General features: G+C 35.7%; 1 protein-coding gene across 2 annotated transcripts; it reads right to left on the bottom strand.

Annotated features, from left to right (window-relative positions):
• Positions 1 to 11,259: 11,259 nt before the first annotated feature.
• On the bottom strand, positions 11,260 to 15,984 carry LOC124821664 (uncharacterized). Of its 2 annotated transcripts, XM_088113509.1 has the most exons (3): positions 15,816 to 15,984; positions 15,568 to 15,731; positions 11,260 to 13,925 (listed from the first exon to the last, which is right to left on the bottom strand). In XM_088113509.1, exon 3 carries the CDS (start codon positions 13,799 to 13,801, stop codon positions 11,738 to 11,740), a length of 2,064 nt encoding a protein of 687 aa, XP_087969635.1. In that variant the 5' UTR covers positions 13,802 to 13,925; positions 15,568 to 15,731; positions 15,816 to 15,984; the 3' UTR covers positions 11,260 to 11,737. The 2 variants fall into 2 exon arrangements, with proteins under 2 accessions (XP_087969635.1, XP_087969636.1); XM_088113510.1 differs by lacking the exon at positions 15,568 to 15,731.
• Positions 15,985 to 22,405: the final 6,421 nt, after the last annotated feature.

The following is a 22,405-nucleotide window of genomic DNA, read 5'->3' as shown; positions in this document are numbered from 1 at the left end:
AAAATATTTTCTAACACATTAACTATCACATATCAAACATAATAAAAATTCACATTACATTAAACATGTAAATTAAATATTAATTTGAATTGAGAAAAAAAGTACATACATTAACAACACAATTTTACACAAAAACTAATTTAGTATTTACATTTAATCTCAAACAAATAGAATTAAACTCTTTACAATAAAGACTTAGAGTTTATGAATTTATCTTATAGTCTAGCCAAGCACAACCTTATTAAACACAAATGCATATGCATATTGGTTTTGCGTATGAGATTATTAGACCAAGCAACTTCATCTGACAAGGTTGCTTATAATACATTACTAGAAAAAAAAAAGTAAACGTAAAATATTATGTAATATTAAATATGACTGTTGAAACAATAAGGATCTAGAATAACCTTTTAATGTTTTTTATTTCAGTATATTTGTTTTGAAATTTTTCATTAATTGAGTCTCTCAAAATTATTTTCAAACTAAAGTAATTAAATATTCTTTTAGCATATTTATTTTCACTTCACAATGTAGCTACATCTGATCTGATGACATCGAATTTAAAATGAATTCAAATTTCAAGCACCTCCGATTTAGTTTTTAAATATTACATAATTAATAAAACATGTATAAAGTTCAATATTGGAAAAATACCACAATAAATAGTAAAAGATTATAATAATATCTATATTTTAAAAAATAATTATAGATATATCTTTTTAAAATATTTATGGCACCGAACTCACCTTACGTATATGCAGGCGTTGATAGTTACGTGGAAAGTAAAGAAAATTAAAACAGTGAAGCGATTATGTCTTTGTTTGTTCTAAGTCAATCTGAGGTCTTGACTCGTACTAGTCTCAGAAAAAAAAAAAGTAAAAAGAGGAAAATGAATGAAACTCAATTAAAAAATAGAAAATATTTCTTAACAACTTTTTTACAGACAGTCTTCTAATTAATCCGTTTTAAATATATTAATTAATAAAATAATAACACATAATTTATTAATAATTTATTATTAAAAAATTATTACAAAAATTATTCACTTATCATATTTCTTAAAAAAAAATGCATTTGCTTTTAAGTTTTGTAAGGAAATTTTGGGCTATAACAAGAAATTGTTAGGAATCTGAGAAGAAATAGCAGGATGGTCTAAGAATCATGCAGAACAATCAGTCTTATTAGCATTGATGGATCCTTTCATATTTTAATAATATGAAGAAAATAAATATCCCCTCAGTAATATATAAGAATGCGCTCAGAAAGTCAAATATTAGTATTTCCAAAATACATATTTAATTTTAACTCAAAAAATACATTAACATTTAATTCGAAATAAAATAAATCAATCCAGATTAATAATCACTTTAAGTACAAGATATTATCAAGCATTTACTTTTTTTTTCCTAAAATATTATAGACAAATAGATATTTTTCTTCATAATGAAATACAAGTCCAATTCATATAAAAAATTAACATTACTTTTAACTTAAAATTTAAAATAATGAATTTATAAATTTTATTTATTATAAGCATTTATTTTTTTTTCTTTTGTATTCATATAAAATCTAGACTCATGTTTAGATATCTTAACACATATCAATTGCTGAATTCTTTAAGTGAACATATAAAAAATGTTCATAGATAATCCGGCAGATTTTGATAATGCTATTTAATGTCATCTTTTATTTAAAATCATAAGAGAATAATTGTAAATTTCTTTTCTCATATTAATATATTTTTCGTCTTTAAATTATTATAAAAAAATATTTTATCTATAAAGTAGTTCGCCATTACACTTTATTAAAATCATATAAAACATTCTTTCTAACAAACAATATATAAAGAATTAAATACTTTATAATTTATTTAAAAAAGTAAAACAAAAAATTTTATTATTTAAAAAAATATTTAACCTTTTTCTTTTATATATAACGTATCTCACTCATTTTCACTCAAAATGAAACTCCCAACCCCACACTTCAATTCTTTAAGAAAATATATTAAAAAAACTTGTAAAATTAAAAGAAACATTTTATATATAAATCAATTAAAAAAAAACATCTTTAAACATTGGAGATTTACCCAAACGCCCCTATGGGACTAGGTCTCTCATAAGGGAACCAAAAGTTTATAAAATATGGTAGTGAAATAAAAAGCAATCTTTTGTTATTATGAGCAATCTAGTAAACAAGGAGAAGATTTGGCTTTGTGATAAAAATAAAACCAACCTTTCTTCAAATGCCTTGAATTTGAAGCATAAAGAATTTTCCATGAACCTTCCTTCACCATTTTATTACTTCCCCATTCAATCACTTCATACCCTTTTCAATTAAATAAAATCACCATTCAAATTTCCTGCGTGATTCTCTGTCTCTTGCAGATCACATTTGCAAAAATGTCGACAGCATTAATTCAATTTAAAGGAACAGTTCTCTTCACAAAACAGCACAGTTTCTTCCACAGTTTTTATGAGATTCAAAAGATGACGTAGGATGTAAGACTTTGTTACCTGACAATTATGCAAAACAATTGTTCATTTAATTGGGCTGTTAAGTAAATTCATAGGAAAATTATACATTTAAAATTTAGTTATTATACGTGTTTTTTTTCTCATACACCTACAAGTTTTATATTACAATAATTGAAATTAATAAACAATTTAAATATTTCATTATTTAACATGAAATATTATTTAAGAACAAAATCATAACATGAGGTGTAAACTTGAACAATATCTTAAATGTGTTAATTGATTCAAACAATGTGTAATTAATGGATTTAAATGTGTAAGAGAAAAACTAATTACAGTTGAAGTTAACATAAAAGAAATGTGATTATATAAGAAAATTTTCAAGATTTTGAGAGGTATTGGCTTGAAAAAGGAAGGTGTTGGGTTGGAAGAACATGAAAATTGGGATGAAAATTTTCATGATTGAGAGGAGTTAACTAAAATAGTGAAAAGATATTTCCATGTTCAGAAATTATTCAATACAAAACTTGCATTCAACCTCGTTGAGTTTGAAGTTCAATGAAAACATTATCTCATTTTTTCGTAATAGTTCTCATTTTTTCGTATTAGTTCTTGTGGAAATATTTTGTATAATAAAAATATAGAAATAGTAAAATTTGCATTAAAAATAGAGAGATAAAAAAAATTAACAATTGAATATAAGTCTACGGTCCATATTAATCATATAAATATAATTATTGTATGGTAAGATATCTGAGTCAATCGACTGGCAATCCAGACGACCACTAAAGATAAATAAGCACACAATAGCGAGTTGTCTTATGACCATTCCCGAACGATCGTCCACCCATTAGGTAGAATGATCGTTCAGGAATATCATATGCTTGCCATCGCCGCTCTTGGTATCAATCATTCAGCGATCATCTCCTAGCGATCGTCTGTTGATTGAACTAAACGGATCCAGTCAAAAGCCAGAGGGGTGATGTTCGGTCAATTGTAGTCAAAATTGACATATTAATCCTAATAAACTAAAGAACAAGCGGTTAGAAATATCTGGCCATAATGTCGCAAATCACGAAATCAACTGACCCAGTATCAAGCCCGACATAACGGTTGTGTTTTCCAGATGGTCAAGTTCTCCAACCAACCAGATTTTTAGGTAAACGGTTTATTTTATTGTTAGGTTAAATATGAAAAATCAGAAGGAAAAAAGGTACGTTTTTCTGAATAGAGAGAGGGAGAGGAGAAAAAATATATTATTTCTTCCATCATTGAACTGAAAGGGTTCTATAGTTCCCCTTTTCTGACTTGAGCGTCGGAGTGCCTTCGCAGGTACCCAACCCATTTTTCTCCAAAGAGTTCTGCTGAGGAGGAAGACATGAAGATAATTACACTGCTAGAGGGAGAAGAAGTGACTCATCAGGTTGACATCTTGGCCTCAACTATTACACAGAAACAATTATTATTTCTCAAATAATACTCACTTCATAATTACTCATTCATATTCACTATATTCAAATAAATTCTAAATTCTTAAGTGTCAAAAAAAATATTTTGCATTAGAATCTCTATCTTTAAACTACAAATAATTTCATTCCAAGTGTTCTTAAAGTCACGACTCACTTATCCGCAAATCTATATTCAAAATCTCGATAATGTCACTTATGATTTACCATAGCAATGTTATTTCAATATAACTTACGTCTTGAACATATAATATACGTTCTCCTTTTGTTTCTGTTAAAAATAAACAAAACAGAAGTGTATTCTGTTACTGTGTGTGCTTTGTGTATAAATAGACTTTGTATCATTCATTTAAAGGATAATAAAATTTTGAAGAGTTATACAGTTTACCTGAGAGCATTTGCAACCTTTTGATCGGTCTGATTCTGAGTGTGGTGGTCCTCCGCCGTGTGTAGTGGTGGCAGACTGTTGAAGAGGGCCGAAACCCTAGCATAGCTTCGAGTGCTCCATTCTCTCTCTGTTTCTCGACTTCTCTTTCTGAGTTTTGGTTTCTCTCACCAACACGTGCACACATTACATTTAAGGGAATTAATATCTGAGAGTGGGTTTTTACTTCTCTACCCTTTATTCTAATATGGTATCAGAGCTTAGGTTGTTGTCCTGAGGTGTGTGGAAAGTGAGTACTGGATTCTGGAGGTGTGTGTATCCAGAAGTGCAGAAAAGGTGGTTTCTTTGACTGGGTATAGATAAAAGATTCAGAAAGAGTGTATCAAGAAAGGATAGCTGGAATAGGTGGAATTCAGGGGTCACTACCCGTGTTTGATGGCAAGCATTTTGCAGATTGGCGGATCAAGATGTGGGTTGTGTTTGGCTTTCAGGATGTGTTGGAAATCATTGAAGATGGAGTGCTTGTGTTGAGTGAAAAGGCAACCCAAGAACAGAAGAAAGAACACAAGATGCTGGAGAAACTAGACAGCAAGGCCAGGTTCTTAATGTATCAATGTGTAAGTCAGAAAATTTTCAACAAAATCTCTAATGCAACCACTGCAAAGGAGATTTGGGGAATGCTGATGAAAACCTACGGTGATGGAGACAAAAATTCAAAGGTTAAACTGCAAGCTTTAAGGAGGAAATTTGAAACTCTGATCATGGAGGAAAGTGAAACCGTGGCTGAGTATTTTGATAAAGTGCAGGAGTTAGTGAATAAAATGAGAGCTTGTGGTGAAAAGGTAACAGATGAGTACATTGTAGATAAAGTTCTGAGAACCCTAACTCCCAGATTTGACTCTGTTGTTACTGCCATTGAAGAAACTTGGAGAAGAGAGGATATTGACAGTGAGGAGCTGTTGCATTCACTGGAGGCTCATGAGTTATGTCTCAATGAACACAGGCAATGTCAGGAGCAGGCCCTGCAGGCCAGATCACAACGGAGAGGTAAAAAGGGTTTCAAGAAAGGCGAAAAAGGAGGTAAGAAAGGAAAAGATTCTCTGGACCAGCAAGGAGAAGAGTTCATTGAATCTGGAAAAGAAAAGAAAACCAAGAATGTTGATGGAGAATGGAAGTTTGATAAGAAAAAGGTGAAATGCTATAACTACCAGAAGCTGGGTCACTATGCAAAGGAGTGCTGGAAAGGTGAAGGGGCCAAGAATAAACCTAAAAGGGTTAATCTGGTCCAAGAAGAATCAGATTCAGAGGCAGTGATTTTGATGGCCTATGATGATGAGAAACAACCAGAAAGCATTGTGTGGTACCTTGACTCTGGCTGTTCAACTCACATGACTGGGAGAAAAAACTGGTTTGTGAGAGTGCAGAGAGTGAAGAATGGAAAGATCAAATTTGCTGATAACAGCAGTTTGGAAGCAGAATGCTCTGGCAGAATAACTTTGAGGGGTGAAGATGGTAGAGAAGTGATTATTGAAGAGGTACTGTATGTACCTGGGTTAAAGACTAATTTACTTAGTCTTGGACAACTACTTCAAAAGGGCTATGTGATGAAGATGGAGAACAATGGCCTGAGCATCTTCAATCAAGAGGGAAAAAAGGTTATACAGGCTGAACTATCCCAAAACAGAACATTTAAATTGGTGATGGAGGCAGTAAACCATCACTGTTTTACTGCAGCAGAAGAGGAAAATGAGTGGCTGTGGCATCTAAGATTTGGACATTTGAATTTCAAAGATCTATCAATGCTAAGTCAGAAGAATTTGGTGACTGGCTTATCAAAGGTAGATATTCCAAGAACTGTGTGCAGGGAATGTGTCCAATGCAAGCAAACCCGTGGCAGTTTTCAAAGGTTTTTACCCCAGAAGTCTGCAGAGAAAATAGGGGTAGTGTAATCGGATGTTTGTGGCCCTATGCAAGTAGAGACACCTGGTGGCAGCAGGTACTTTCTACTATTTTTAGATGACTGGACCAGAAAATGTTGGGTTTATCTCTTAAAGAGAAAAGGGGAAGTGTTGCAACATTTTCAGCAGTTCAAGAATATGGTTGAAAGGCAGAGTGGGAGTAAATTGAAAACACTGAGAACAGATGGAGGAGGAGAATATATCTCCACTGATTTCAGAGATTATTGTGGAAAAGAAGGAATTGTTCATGAGGTTACTCCTTCCTACACGCCTCAACACAATGGGGCAGCGAGAGGAAAAATAGAACAATTTTAAACATGGTAAGGTGCATGTTGAAAAGTAAGGGGCTACCTAGTTTCTTATGGGGTGAGGCTGTGTTGACAGCCACTTATGTATTAAATTTGTCTCCAACAAAGAGACTTAATGATGTCACACCAGAGGAAGCTTGGTCAGGAGTGAAGCCAGATGTGAAGCATCTGAAAGTGTTTGGGTCCCTATGCTACAAACATGTTCCAGAACAGTTGAGAAAAAAACTGGATGATAGAGGAATTCCATTAGTGATGATTGGGTATCATGTTACAGGAGGATACAAATTGTATGATCCTGCAACAGGTACTGCTTCAGTCAGCAGGGATGTGAAAGTTGATGAAACAGGAGAGTGGCAGTGGAAAGTTACAGAAAAAGAAAACCCAACCATTGAGTTGGAAAGTGAACCTGCAGTAGAACCAGAGGCTTGCAGGAGGAAGGAGAGTGTTAGGAGGTCTTCTCGGGTTACTCAATTACCAACCCATTTGAGAGCCTATGACCTATCATATGATGCAACAATCTCATCATAAGGTAACTTTGTTCACTTTGCCTTAATAGCAGAAGCTGAACCTGTTAATTTTGAGTAGGCAGTGAAGGATGAGAGATGGAACAGGGCTATGCAGGAGGAAATTGGGTCAATTGTGAAGAACCAAACTTGGGAACTGACTGAATTACCTCCTAACAAGAGACCCATAGCTCTAAAATGGATTTATAAGTCTAAAATAAATCCTCAAGGGGTTGTGACTAGATACAAAGCCAAATTGGTGGTTAAAGGATTTTTGCAGCAAGTTGGAATTGATTATGGAGAGGTGTTTGCACCTGTGGCCAGACTGGAGACAGTGAGACTGGTAGTTTCAGTGGCTGTACAAAACAACTGGGCTTTACATCAATTAGATGTAAAGTCTGCTTTTTTGAATGGAGACCTGGAAGAGGAAGTTTATGTGGTTCAACCTCAAGGTTTTGAAGTAAAGAAGCACATTGACAAGGTGTACAAGTTAAAGAAGGCCTTATATGGGCTCAAGCAGGCTCTAAGGGCCTGGAACCAGAAGATAGATGGATTCATGAGCAGCATTGGCTTTGAAAAATGTGTGTCTAAACATGGAGTATATGTTCAGTGTTATGAGAAGAATGACAGGATAGATATGGTAATTGTGTGTCTATATGTAGATGATATGTTGGTTACGGGCAGCAGTGATGAAAAGATTGACAAGTTCAAAGCCCAGATGCTACAGGAGTTTGAGATGAGTGACTTGGGTAAACTTAGTTACTTTCTTGGGATTGAGTTCACTACAACTGATACAGGTATGATGATGCATCAGTCTAGATATGTTAAAGACATGTTAACTAAGTTTAACATGTACCAATGCAACTCTGCTATTACTCCAGCAGAAGTTGGCATAAAACTTGAGAAAGATCCCGAGGAAGAAGTTGTTGACCCTACTGAGTATAGAAGAATGGTTGGGAGCCTAAGGTACTTGTGCAATACAAGGCCTGATATTAGCTACAGTGTGGGTTTGGTCAGCAGATTCATGCAAAATCCTAGAGTGTCTCATCTGAATGCTGTAAAAAGGATTCTAAGGTATCTAAAAGGTACCACTGAATATGGAATTTTGCTACCTAAACATGGATCAGGAGGAGAGGTAAGAGTAATTGCTTACTCAGACTCGGATTGCTGTGGAGACAAGGGTGATAGGAAGAGTACAGCAGGGTATGTTTTCTACTTTGATGGGGCACCTATTTCTTGGAGTTCTACAAAGGAACCTGTTGTAGCTCTGTCTTCATGTGAAGCAGAGTACATTGCGGCATGTGAAGCCACTTGTCAGGCAGCCTGGCTTGACTCACTGATGAAGGAGTTAAAGATTGAAGGGAGAGGGAAGGTCAGACTGCTTGTTGACAACAAGTCAGCCATTGACCTGACTAAGCATCCCACATCTCATGGCAGGAGCAAGCACATTGAGACACGATTTCATTTTATCAGAGAGCAAGTCAGCAAGAAGAAGCTAGAGGTGGTGTTCTGCAGATCTGAAGACCAGATTGCAGACATTCTCACCAAAGCACTGAAAGGGGAACACTTTCTAAAACTTAGAAAGCAGATCGGAGTGGAAAAATTGAAGCTTTCACCGATCAATCGGTGAAAAGGGTTGAAAATTTTGGTTTTCTTGAGAATCATGTTATCTTTGCCGTTTTGTTTAGGAGGAGTGTTAAAAATAAACAAAACAGAAGTGTATTCTGTTACTGCGTGTGCTTTGTGTATAAATAGACTTTGTATCATTCATTTAAAGGATAATAAAATTTTGAAGAGTTATACAGTTTACCTAAGAGCATTTGCAACCTTTTGATCGGTCTGATTTTGAGTGTGGTGGTCCTCCGCCATGTGTAGTGGTGGCAGACTGTTGAAGAGGGCCGAAACCCTAGCATAGCTTCGAGTGCTCCATTCTCTCTCTGTTTCTCGACTTCTCTTTATGAGTTTTGGTTTCTCTCACCAACACGTGCACACATTACATTTAAGGGAGTTAATATCTGAGAGTGGGTTTTTACTTCTCTACCCTTTATTCTAATAGTTTCTTAGTTTCATATCTTTTTCCATCAATTTTTGTTTGTAGAACTTACGCTTTGGTTAGAAGATGTTTAGGGTGAAAAAACCTTTGGATGTGTACTAGGAAACGCTTTGAAAGATTAGAAGAATGTTGGAAGCAAAGCACTATCCATCCATTAGTGACATCCCAAAGGTAACACCAACACAACGTTATCATCAGATACTTCACCTCGCGAGCAATTCCTGAACTAACTTCTTGCCAAACAAAATGCAGCACAGTGCTAATTGCTTAAGTTCCCTTTATGAAAAGTGCAAAACTTTCGTTAATTATTTCTAAACACTCCAGAACATCGTCAAAGTAGAAGTTATAGCCTAAACAAAGAACACAATAACAAAGTGCACTAAATATAAAGATGAACTTTGAATTAAAGGTCAACAAAATTCTTGAATACAAAATTCAGCTAAAATTTTAAAATCAAATATCATAAAATTAAATCAAATCAATTACAAACTTATAAGTCTCGAAATTCATTGGCCACATGACTTAAACGAAAAAGCAATGTTAATTGTTTATGATGAGAACCAAGCCCATGGATTTGAACAAACCCATTGTTGAAGAATTTAATTTCACGATTGAATTTTAAGGGTGTTGTTCCCTCCACCACCACCCCTTACTCCCTTCACCATCTCATTCCTGTTTTACCCCTCTCTTTATTTTTCCATTCCTATTTTACCCTTAGTAAAATTTTAGGGTTAATATTTTTTAACCTCTACCCACTCCAATCCTCTACATGTATGCAGCGACAACTCTTCTTTCTCTTTATCGTTTGTCCCCTCATTGTTTCATTGTGCTCTTCTTCCTCTTTTTCACGTTGCACTTCTTCCTCTCATTCTTTAATTGTGGTCTCAGAGGGTGGTGGACTTTCATTAGCTAGTGTGTTTAGTGAGAGATTGCAAGTGTGTGGTAGAAGCAATTGATCAACCGTGCCAAAATCGGTGTGTGGTGGTGGTGTGGTGGTGCTTGAAGGATCCGTCGTGAAGGTGCGTAATAAACCCTAAAAAAATAAACGTATAATCTTTAAACAGATGAGCATCCCTCAACATCCATTCGTTTAAAGCTACATGTTTATTTTCCAGTTTATTTTTATTAGTTTATTTTTTTATATTAGTTTTGGAGATATTTTAATAATGTAATTTATATGTTTTGATGTATTATTTTTGAATATATTTTGATGTATTTTAATAATGTATTTTTGAAGATATTTATTGTTATTAGTTTATATTTATATTTTTTTTTGTATTTTACAGTTATATATAATTAGTTTTTTGTTTTAATGTTTTTGTATAATATATATTTTTTATATATGGCTTTTGTATTCTTTAATAATTTTATAATTATATAAAAATTATTTATTAGTTTAATTATATGAAATATATAATTTTATTATATTAATATTTTTGTAATTAAAACAAATGAATGCGGTGAAATTTGGAGGGTGGGAATCTGAAAAGAGAGAGAAGGAGAGTTGGGTGGTGGAACTGAGTGAAAAGTAAAAATGGGTAGAAAGACAATGTTTGAATTTAAAGTAAATAAATAGGATTAAAAGTAAAAAAAAAGTTATTTTTGTAATTAAAATTTTAATACTACAACACCCGAATTTTAATACTACAGACAAAAAAATATATATTAATAGTGCTGAATTATAGAAAAAAAATGTTTTCAAAATACTTCTTAATACGTCTGCTTAACTCGAAAATATTGACATTTTAGAAAGAAAGAAAAAATGACTGGAGAGTAAAAAAATATGATTTAGAAACAATATTTTAAAAAATAAATAAGTAAACAGTGACCGGTACACATTCAATGACAATTTTCAGTTTGTTTTATATAAAACATTACTATATCTATTTTATACTAAAACTTTCAATTTTGGTTAACGAATTGAATTTGATTTTCATACAAGCCCACAGATAAAATCAGAGCGCAAAAAGCCCCTACCCATTAGCATAAACAGATCAAGGGTACCAAGGGTATATAGTTATAATTTTAATCAAGTGAGTTACAAATAAAAGAGAATGCAGCGTTAAACAGATAATAGCTAAAACACTATTTGTATTGGATATAACACTACAATTAGGAAATGAATCAGATGTAATTAAAACTCACGAGTTTATCACACAAGACAGAACATGCACGTCCATAAACTGGAAGAGTAAAGCACCAGGCATAGGACGACATGAAATGCCAGAACTAGTCTATTCATTTTGCTTGCAGAACGATGAATGATAACTGCCATGTCTGGAAATTATACAACAAAAACCGAAAAGCTGTGGATCCCTTCGACCCATATGTAACACCAAAAGTTTACTATAAAATATCTTTGTCAGGCCTTACAAAATGAAAGAGTCGTGAAAGACTGTATTTTCATCAATCTTCATTTTGATTTCTCAAGCCTATTGCATCATCAGTCACACAAACATTTCTATCCTTTGCATTCTTTTTTTTTTCTGTTTACTACCCTCGTTTAACATTTCTGCTCTACAAGGTTTTTATGCATTCTCTGTCCCATTTCACAGCAGGTGAAGCGAGCCTCATTTCTTCCCCATAGATCCTATGCATTATCTGATGTCTCATTAGCTTCTGTGGTTATCTGAAGGAGGTCTAAAGGAGTAGCGGCTGGATCCAACTCTCGACAACCCTTTGGAGCATTCTGAGCTTCTTGGCCAGTCAACAAGCAATTAGGAACCTGATGAGAGAATCGAAACATTTCCTCTTTAAGAATCCTCTTCTCCTGATCACGGTCTGCATGCCTTTGAAACACAGTCCTAAAACCAATTACCTTAACTAGAGGGGTAACTAATATGCCCTGTTCTTCATTGAAATCTTCGAGCACCTCCACCATATCATACTTGTGTATCACTTCATCTGGGGTATGTTCATTCCAATCAGGAGACCAGTTCCTGTAAAGAGCCCAGACTTCCCCCTTTCCAGGAAAGATGCGAACAACACCTCTCGTGCCTTTTGTCCACCTAACCTTGTGAGAGAAAGAATTTAATGATTCAGATATTTCGTGCTTGCCAGTTCTGAAATCCCCACAAGTCTTATAAAAACCAGAGCCCACCCAATCTATTGGGCCCAATTCGCTGTTGCTTCGAGAATTAAGCCAACTGATCCTCATTTTAAATGGCTTTATAGAGATCACCTTGTGAATTCTAGCGTAATATCGAGGCATTCCATCATCATCGTCGTACGCAGCCCACACCTGGTCCTCGGCAAAGGAACTTTCATCTCTGTCCAAATCAAAGTTATGAAAATCAGGGTCTGGAACATTGATGGTAACATAAGCTTGGTCACTTCTGACAGGGAAAGAATCAATGTTTGGATGCCTGTTACCATTGACAGCAGGCTCTCTCAGCTTTTCTGAACCAGTTGTTAATGTGCTTTTCTGTCTCTTATTTTCTTTATCCCTGTTAATCTTAGCTTCAGCCATTGATTTCCATTCTTGAAGTTTCTTACGAATTACATTGCGTGACTTGTCCATCAACATGTTTCGTAATTCAAACATTGACAATTCCCTTGTGCTGTAATGCTTGCCAGGCAGACCTGAAAAACCATAATTCCTTTCTGCTTCCAAGTTAGCCTTTCCTGATTCAGAAAAGCTTCCCAAGCCAGCTGCTCCATGTCCCCCGGTCATATGATTAGCCATGTATCCTTGATAGCCATTAACTCGAATATCATCCGTCCTTCTTTTTTTCATAGGTTTTTCAGCTTTGTGAAAGGAACCCTCTCTCCTTACTTTCTCACTTGCCTGTTGCACAACACTTGCAGCTTGAGCTGCAACAGATGTTGATCCATCTGTGCTACCAAAACCAGCCATTCTATTGTGAGAACCCCACTGAAAGTTTGTATTATTACTTCCAGCATGGTGTTGAGAATTTTGATGTCGTTGTTGATGAGAAGACCAATTTGGTGGCTTAAAAACATTTGGTGGTGGACCCCTCTCTACAGCAACAAAAGCTTCATTACAGTTTGGACATAAAAGGGTGTGATTCAAATAAATCCTGAGATATTCATAATGTGTCCTGCACCGATTGCAGATCGTCCAAAAGGTATCAGCTTTTTTATGTGGAGGAGGAACTGCAGTTGAAGGTGCCCGACCATTATTATTTCCAGTCCTGACATTTGAAGTTACATTCTTCTTTAAATTGTAAAAACCATTTGAACTGGGTGCATCTGATTTAGATCCAACATGGTTGGAAGTATTATGCTGGAATCCTTTCAAACTCCTCTTCTGGTTATATTCGAGTCTCTTGGTCTTATCTGATAACAAACTCCATGCCTCTGAAACCAACTTAAATGCACCCTCTGCACCCAAAGACTTGTTTTTGTCAGGGTGAAGGGTGAGAGCCAGCTTCCTGTATTGCTTCCTGACAGTCTCCTCATCAGCAAAGGGACTCACTCCAAGTATACCATACCAATCCATTTCTCCGCTTACTTTATTGTCAGCAGATATATAAATATCAATTGTTGTCAAGAGCTGGGTAATATCCTCCAAATCAGGATACAGATTTTGAGCCTTGAGAGCAAATTTCTTTGCACCAACATATTCCCTTTCTGAAAATTTCCTCTCTGCTATTTCTTTGGCCCGAACTGCCTCATCTTTGTTGCACTCCATTATCCAGTAGTCTTAATTATCCGTAAGTTACTTCCTCAGGTAATTAAGAGGCAGAGAGATTGAACACGACTACTGGATTTTATATCAGGCCTCCTCTGCTTGAGGAAGCTCCTCAACCATGTACCTGAACCAATGGAGAGAGAAATTGAAAAACAATGACTAAATTTCTTAAGATTTTAGTGTGCGTAGGCAACAATTATAAGTAAACCAACTCTTCAAAGTACAGATGAAAAATACATATTCAAAACTATTAATGACAAAAGCTGAAGTTTATAGTGTCAACATTTTATAAAGAGTTTCCGTTTTAAATAATTAGACGTGTGATCAGTTACATTGCACTGCATAGGAAACCTTTATCATCATCTGTATGGAACAACCTAAGTGTCATTAATGTCTAGGGAAAATTATAAGATTATTTAGTAGGTCAACATAAATTCAAAGAAGAAATAAGAATGATAAGACTCGTCTCTTGCTTGTACCTTAAATCCTAATATTCACAGGTATGGACATATTCACTGATCAGGCCTATTGACTAAACACGCCAATATTACAGTGTGATTTAATGGATTGAAAGAAATTATGTGGGAGTAACATTTGCTAATGTCAACATTTGTTTACTATCGGGCAGTCCTGGGTAATTGGGTATCAAGAAACTGGATAATTGTATTTTCCTCACTTACAACATTAAGCGAGGATATCATAAAACATACATGGTAGTGACTGATACAGTTACAAAGCCCGATTAAGTAATCAAGTAGCCTAAATTGAAGAGCAGAGAAGGTAATGTGTTAGACATATTAGTGCGACACCAACAGAGGAAAATATGATACTAAGTTGGTTACGGTAGTTAGGCCAAAAGCAGAAATCATAGAGATGAGGAGGGTAAAATGCATGGCTTACAATCGCATGAAAATGGGAAGAGGGAGACGACAAAGAACATTGGAGGAAGTTGTTAAAAGGAATCTCGTGTGAAAAACATATCAAAGGATCGGGTCTTGAATTGAGCCAAATGGTGTCATGCGATTCATGTAGTGGACTTCAGCTACTAGGCATTTGTTTATCTTATATGGCAACAAGACAACCCACATAGACAAAAAAAAAATCCAACTCAAACACTTAAACAGAATCCGTCCAAGTGTAACCAAAATAAATTTTCGAAACTTGGTTCTCCGTCATTCTAAGTTGTTCACTGACACTGAAATTTAGACCGAACTCAACACACTCGTCAGCAGGTCTTAGTTTATAATATTCTAAATAGTTTTTCCAGTTCTAAAAAACGAAGATGGGGACAGATCTACACGAAAGCGAACTACAAACGGCCACAAATCATATAAAATATTACTAGTTAACCCAACCAAAACCTAAACTAACAGCTGCCGTTCCAGTTCCGGTCCCATCGCACCTACAAGAGGAAGGCCAATCCCTTCCACCAAGGAGCCATTCATTTGCAAACTCAACACAACACAACGAATAACTGAGAATTACCTTATCTGATTTCCCACTTCAAACAAAGACAGGGAAAAACCAATACCGCGTTTCACAAATTGTGTACCCAGCATGAAGAAATCACAAGTAAAATTTACAAGTAAAAATTGGAAGCATCAAGTCCATCCCAAAACCCCCGAGAAATGGAATTAAAACGCGAAAGTCACGGAACTCGAGAAAATACGGAAAATTAAGAAGTGAAACTGACGCGAAGACTTAAGAAGTGGAAGAAGTAAAAGGAGGAGGTAAAAGAAGAGAGGGGAAAATGTTGGGAGGCGAACCTGTATTTGTTTTTTGGGAGAAGGAAATTCAAAGTGAAGCGAATCCCGCCACGGATCTACAGGAGCAGCGCATTTGAAAAGAGGAGGCAACGGTCGAAATTGACGGAGGAGAAAATCTGGAATTTGAGGTGGAAACCCTAGGTGGAAGGTCGGGCGTGGCGAATCTAGGGGAATTGAAAAGCGGAGAAAAAAGCGGTGAGGCGTTGGCGCAGTGAGGAAGAAGAGGAGTGAGGTGTGAGTGAAATTACCTGATTGGCGATGTGAGGAGAGAGTAGAGGGGTGTGACGTTTCAGGAATTTGAATCTGAGAAGACCGTCACCATGTACAATGACCCATCTGTCAAAGCCCTCAACAACTGTGAAGAATCTAATTTCCCCCAATTTACTACTCAGAAAATGGAACCCCCGTGTTTAGCTGGTTAATACTTTTTTTTCCTTTTTTATTTTCCTTTTATTCTTCATCTATATACACTTTTTTATAACACACTGGGACCCACATAACTTAACCACGGTTAGCTTTTAACTCAACTGGAATTGGATTTGCAACTTACGGCCATGAGGATTATCATTAGTTTATTCTTATTTAGAATATTTGTGTTTTTTTTTATGTGATTGAAGTATGAAAGCATCAATTATTCTCCATAAAATGTTAAAGATTCAACCTATAATTCGATATATACAAGTATATTACTATCTAATTGAAATTAAATACAATTTTAAATTATTAATTTTTTTTAGACTATCTTTAAGATAATTTTCTACGTAGAAGGATTAGAGAGTATGGATATATAAAAACGGTTTGTGTTCATTTGTGCTTATTTGAGAATGTAAATTAGTGGGATGATGGCTTGATCCAATTTTACTTGAAGCAAGAAGATTAAAGGGTATTGAATGTGTTTTTATAATAACGTTCTTGAACTCGTTCACGTTAAGAAGCCTGTTCACATAAAAGAAAGGTGTTACACGTCCATGGTAGTCATGGCAGCGTCATGGTAGTTGTGGAATGTATGGAGCTACCAAACACGCGAGGTTTTAGGTGAAAAATAGGCTTGTGTGGACGTTGGAATGTTGGGAAATCAGTTCTTGGTTTTTTGGAACTAACTCTTTAAATGGTTGAAATTGATTCCTTGAAGCTTGCATGTGTTTGGGAATCGATTCTCGTATGTCCAAAACCGATTCCAAGTTCATTTATATATGTTGGTATTACTAGATATTTGTATATGTTTGTAAATGCGGGTCAATCTTATGTGGGTTAGCGGGATCGAAACCCCAACTCGTCCCGCGCTTTCATTGCGGACCTATAGGCTAACTCGTATCGCATTGCCACCCCTAGTGATAGTGAACCTGGCTGGCCCGATCACACTTTTATGATGAAGATGACAAGCCAAAGTTTTCATTTTACTGGACAAACAACCCTTTTAGGTATAAGGAGTGACATAAGGACATTTTTTCAAAAAAGATAGGAGGGTTGTTCGAATCCTATAGAAGTTTCCTTGTAAATTACCTATAAAAAACATTATTAGGGTGTATTTGTTCACCCAACTAGTAATTGATTTGCAAGGTAAGGCAAAAATTTTATGTAACTTGATAATTCTAAGCTGATATGAAAATTTTGTGGTGTTTGTTAAGGTAGGGATGAATTAAGATATGTTTTTGTAAATTGAGGAACCAACTGGTCGAGGAGGTGAGAAAGCTTAGAGAGGCCTCGGTCCCCAACCTAAGAGGTCTGGTGGGGGACACTCATCAGCCATAGAGCAATAAAAAGAGGATGGTGTTGTCCAAGTAACAAGGTGTCTACAAGGATTGGAAGAAGTTAAGGATTGAGCTCCTTGCCATATGTGGTAGCTCTGGTTCTGGGAGCAAGCCTGCCAAATTGGGCGGTAGGAAGGTCCCTTTATTACTATGTGCAAATGGGTGTAGATAAAACTGAAGGAAAATGAGTTGAAGGTGATTAAAGAGATTGAGTCAACCATATTGATATGTGCACTTTTAGAATTCCTAAGTCGATCTTTGGTGTTTGGCTGCAAAGTATCTAACTTGCTATAAAAGGAGTTGGTCGACAAGAAGAAGATTAAAATGACCGAGTTTGCCAATCTGCAAAAGAGTTATGAGGACAATAAAAATGCATGGGTTGAGGAAAAAAGGCCCCTTGAGAAGAACGTAAAGCAGTTAAAACCTTGGAAAACAAATAGATTCTAAGAAGAAAGCTATAAATAAAGAAAAGGAGCTGAAGATGGAAAACGATGTTTTGAAAAAGGAAATTGTTGATGAGAAGGAGGCCCGGGCAAAGGCCAACATGGTTGTTTTGCCAAAGTTTATAATAACTGAGCATATCAACAACGACTTCAATATGGCAATTAGGTAGATAAAGTTCTTATATTAAGAGGTTTCTTCTAAGGATGTAAGATTTGACGTGATAAAGACATTTTCGAGGTTCGTATGATGGATGTTGATGAGATAACGACTGCCAGAGCAGATAAGATGACTATAGTTGAAGATGTCATTGATGATGATGCATTCGGAGAAGAGAGTGCTAGAGTAAGCTCCTCTGTTTTTGTTGATCCCGTGAAGGAAGATGAGGAGATTTTCGACCCTGAAGATGGAGTCGACTAGTAGATGATAAAAATTGTATTTTTTTGGTAGTTTGTTGTTTGTCTCTCTTTCTTTACGACCGAATATATTAAGACCGAAAGTCGTATAAACATTGTCCATCATGGATTAACACAAATGAACAACACTTTTTGAACAACATTTTTTGCCATCCTTTTGTCTACTTTGGTTGATTTTCATAACTTGTAATTTCTCTAAACTGAATGGGATAGCAGATATATGTAAGATTGAGAAGTGTGTTCCTTATTGTCATGAAATTTTCATGCCAAATTGGATAGTTTTAAACTTGGGATATTGTGTTAAAGGTTTAACCAGGATTGCCTAAGTAGGTGGCAGGGAACTACATGAAAGATTCAATCAAGACCGCCTATGTATGCGACAGGTAACAACATGAAAGATTCAACCAACAATACCTAGTTAGGCAGTAGGGAACTTCTTGACTACCTGTAAAATATTGAGAATGTAAGGTAGTCTAATCATGAAGGTAGAAAACTCTTTATTTTATTGATCAAGTGCCTTATTAAAGCATTCATGACCAAAACCCTCCTTAGAGAAAAAACCGAGTAAGGAAATAGTACACTTAGAGTTACACTTAGTCATTTATCTACAAGTTTCTAGCTAAAGTAAAATTTAAAATGGGTTACATTTCAAGTATTGGGTACAGGCAATCCTGAACAATAATCTAGCTTATAGGCACCCTTGCTAACATCTTCAACTATGTGAAGTGGCCCTTCCTAATTAACAAAGAACTTGTTGTCACTTTTTCTGGCATTGTTGGTCATTTTCCATACTAGGTCACCCCTTCTAAAGCTCCTAGGTTTCAACTAGGAGTTATATCTTCTAGCCACCTTCTGCTTTGTAGTTGTCTCACATATTTGAGCCTTTTCTCGTTTTGACTAGCAAGTCTAGGCTAGTACCAAAACAATTTTGATTCACTACAAGAAAAATCATTATTGCTTACTGTAAATATTTGTAGGTAAGTCACAAAATTTGTAGGTAAAGTAGTTTTACCTACGGACAAAAAATATGTAGGTAAATTAGTCGTGGCTAACATTACTTACGGATAAATTCATAGGTAACATGTTTGTTAGCTTTAATAACAATGTTTTTTTCTACAACGCTTATGCAATCATGGACATTGAAGTTTATCATAAAAGTTCATAATATTAATGCATTGTAGAGAATTTATATAATATCTAATAATCAATCATTGAAGTAAATGATTTAAACATACAATAGGTTTAATAATGTTAAAAATCCAAACATTATGATGACAATCTCCCTGAGAGCTTAAAACATGGGTTCATGGATAAGTCCAACTTTAGTTTCCTCGTTTTAAAATATAGAAATAATGCATGTCGAGTTCTCATGTTGTCTGTCGAGCTTCCATGTTGTTTGTTGAGTTGGTTATACTACAAACTAAGCTCTCATGCTGCCTGTTGAGCTTCCATGATGCATGTTGAGCTGGTTATAATGCTAACCAAGCTTCCTAGCTAACTGTCTAGCTATCATACTGGCAGTCAAGCTCTTATGATGCTAGTCAAGTTGTATGCTAAGATGTCGAGCTTTTATAACCGCTATAATGTTTATCTATGTTGTCGATATTCGCAATGCCTCAACCCATTTTCTTTTTCATAGCCATCTTAACAATTCCTAACACCATCATCACTTTCAATTTTTCTTGCACACACAAAACCAATCCACAACCATCAACCCAAAGAATATCATCCCCAATTCACACCTTACAAAACAAAGTAGAAGCAAAGGAATGAAGAGAGGAGGTGATATTGAAGGGAAAATGAGAGAAACCCCTCAAGTCTCTCATGAAGAAGGTGGAGGACAAAGAACCATGACTAATGAAAACGAACGCTTCGATCATGACCAGCATTAACGACAATTACTTTGGCCGAATGGTAGTGTGCAATTGCAACTCATTATTGAGGCTTAAGGCTCGTAAAGATGAATAAAGAAGAGAATATAGGGTTTAAGTACAAAATAAATCATTCATGCTTGAGTTATAGGATCTAGGGTTTTATACCTTCTTCAATTTGGGAGTCTATCCTAACCTTCGAAAGCCTCACTAAAGGCGAGAAGACACGGTGGTGGTCGCGAGATGAGAGTTTTGTGACGTAGCGACAAGGGTTCCATGGTCCCGAGATGAAAGCTCCAAAAGTCAAGAAACCTGCACCAAGCTCGAGTGGAGGTGGTTCTTCATGTGAAGAAGGAGGCAACAAACGAACCAATGGAGAGGAGAGAAGGCAACGTGGTGGAGGCTAGGGTTTTGACGTCATCATTGAAACAATGGTTTTTTTTTAGGTGTGCACGTTAGAGAATCAACGAAGATTAGGCTGGATATAAGTGCAAGATCTTCTTCTTCTTCTCTAAGATTTGAGGGGGTGACCTTTTTATTTTCGAGAGTGAGCTTCTTTTTCCATTTCGAGTGAGTGAGCACGAGTGCAAAAATTTTAAGAGAGTGAAGAGCGTTAAACTTTAGTTTCAATTTTTAGGCTTAATACCTCTTTTGGTCCCTCTGATGGACAAATTTGTAAGCACCAAAATATGATGTCACAAACTTGTTTTCAATCGGCAAGTATGACCGAATCGTTCAAGTAATAAAACTTGGTAAGACCAAGTATCGTTCTTCCCAAAGGACTCACGGCCTAGTTTAGTTATGTGATTTCTTAATTAACTAAGACTTACAAACGAATTAATTGGGGTTTAAAATGCAAGACAGAAAATAAACATGTATGCATGAATTGTGATCAATGGCAAAAAGCAAAAGATAAACACTTTCAATGGAATTTATGTATGGATATGTTGTTGGGGTTCAATTTCATCTTATCCACTCTCATATATTTTAGGAATTCAACGATCAAATCACCATTGTTAATGCCACTCTCTAATGTACCTTTCCAGAAGGCTTCTCCCTAATCACGAGTTCATACAATTCCTAGCATTCCTAATGATTAGTTCATAAGTACAGGAGCTTAACGACAACCAATATAAAATTGGGAGAAATTCCCCGGATCTAGACTTCCCCGTACGTGCCCGTATCGACAAAACCAATAATCATGCATCGAATGAGTTAAACCATGCAAGCATTAAACAAAGAGGAAAAACCCTAACTAATGATGAAAGAAAGCATAAGTCTTAATTGAAAGATGTAAAAACAGATTCCATATATGAGAGTTTCACAAGACTACATTGATTCCCCAACAAACATAAAGAGGTTAGTTCACCATATTCATGGTGAACCTAGATGAATTACAATGAAAGAATGAAAGAATAAACCCTAAAAAGGTGAAGCGGAAGCCTCAGCATCCAAGATCCTCCTTCAAAGGGGTGGTAGAGAGAGTGTTTGCCTCGTTCCAGCCAGAGATACCTAACCCTAGGAAACCCTAAAACTTATGTATCATTCGTAAATTACAAAAAATCAAGTCCAAGCCCATTAAAGTGCCGCTCAGCGGTAAACTACCGCTCAGCGGTGACTGCGTGTCTTGTTTTCTCCCTTCAGCGGCCATTTTGCCCCTCAGCGGATCTCCCGTGACTTCCAGAGTGCCGCTCAGCGGTAGTTTGCCGCTGAGCGGTGCCTTCGACTTCTCCTTTTTGCACTCTTTCTTGTCTTTTCTAATGTCCTCTCTCTTATTCTTCACTTCTTTCACCAAATTCACCTCAAAATCTGCACAAAAACACTTAAATCAAGCATAAACCTGTCCAGCTCTCTTATTTCTGAAAATATAAACAAAAGGCATGATTTCAAGCTAGTTTCTAAGTCTAAAGGTTGCTTTTAGTATCAACTTTAAGCATGAAAATAACAGTTTTTCAACTGTTATCACCCTCGAAAGAGGAAAAATGTTCAAAGTGGTCCTACCTTTTTAAAAAAGTTGGAAACGGTCCCAAGTTGTGAAAAAATAGGTCAAGTTAATCCTTTTTGCTCACGGCGTAAAAATTGTAACGGTGCATATGCCCCCCTGGACAAAACATAATGACTTGTCTAGTTCTTGTCATTGTGTGACACTGTGAGGTTAAATGACATGTCAATTTTGAATTTTTAAAATTAAATTTAATGATGTGGAAATGTTTTAACATAAGGTTAAAAGAAAAGAGATTTAAGTTAGAATCAACTCGCGTTTGGGTTTAAAGAATCTAGTGAGAGTGGTGTTGAAATTGGGATCGTGGTGGTTCGTTGAAGGTGCAATTTCAAGAGTGTAGCTGAGGTTAGTGTTTTT

Source organism: Vigna umbellata, chromosome 4, assembly GCF_029865625.1.
Source record: "Vigna umbellata cultivar VRB3 chromosome 4, Vumbellata_1.0, whole genome shotgun sequence".
In the NCBI taxonomy this organism is placed as follows: Eukaryota; Viridiplantae; Streptophyta; class Magnoliopsida; order Fabales; family Fabaceae; genus Vigna; species Vigna umbellata.
This window is presented reverse-complemented; position numbering and strand designations above follow the sequence as displayed.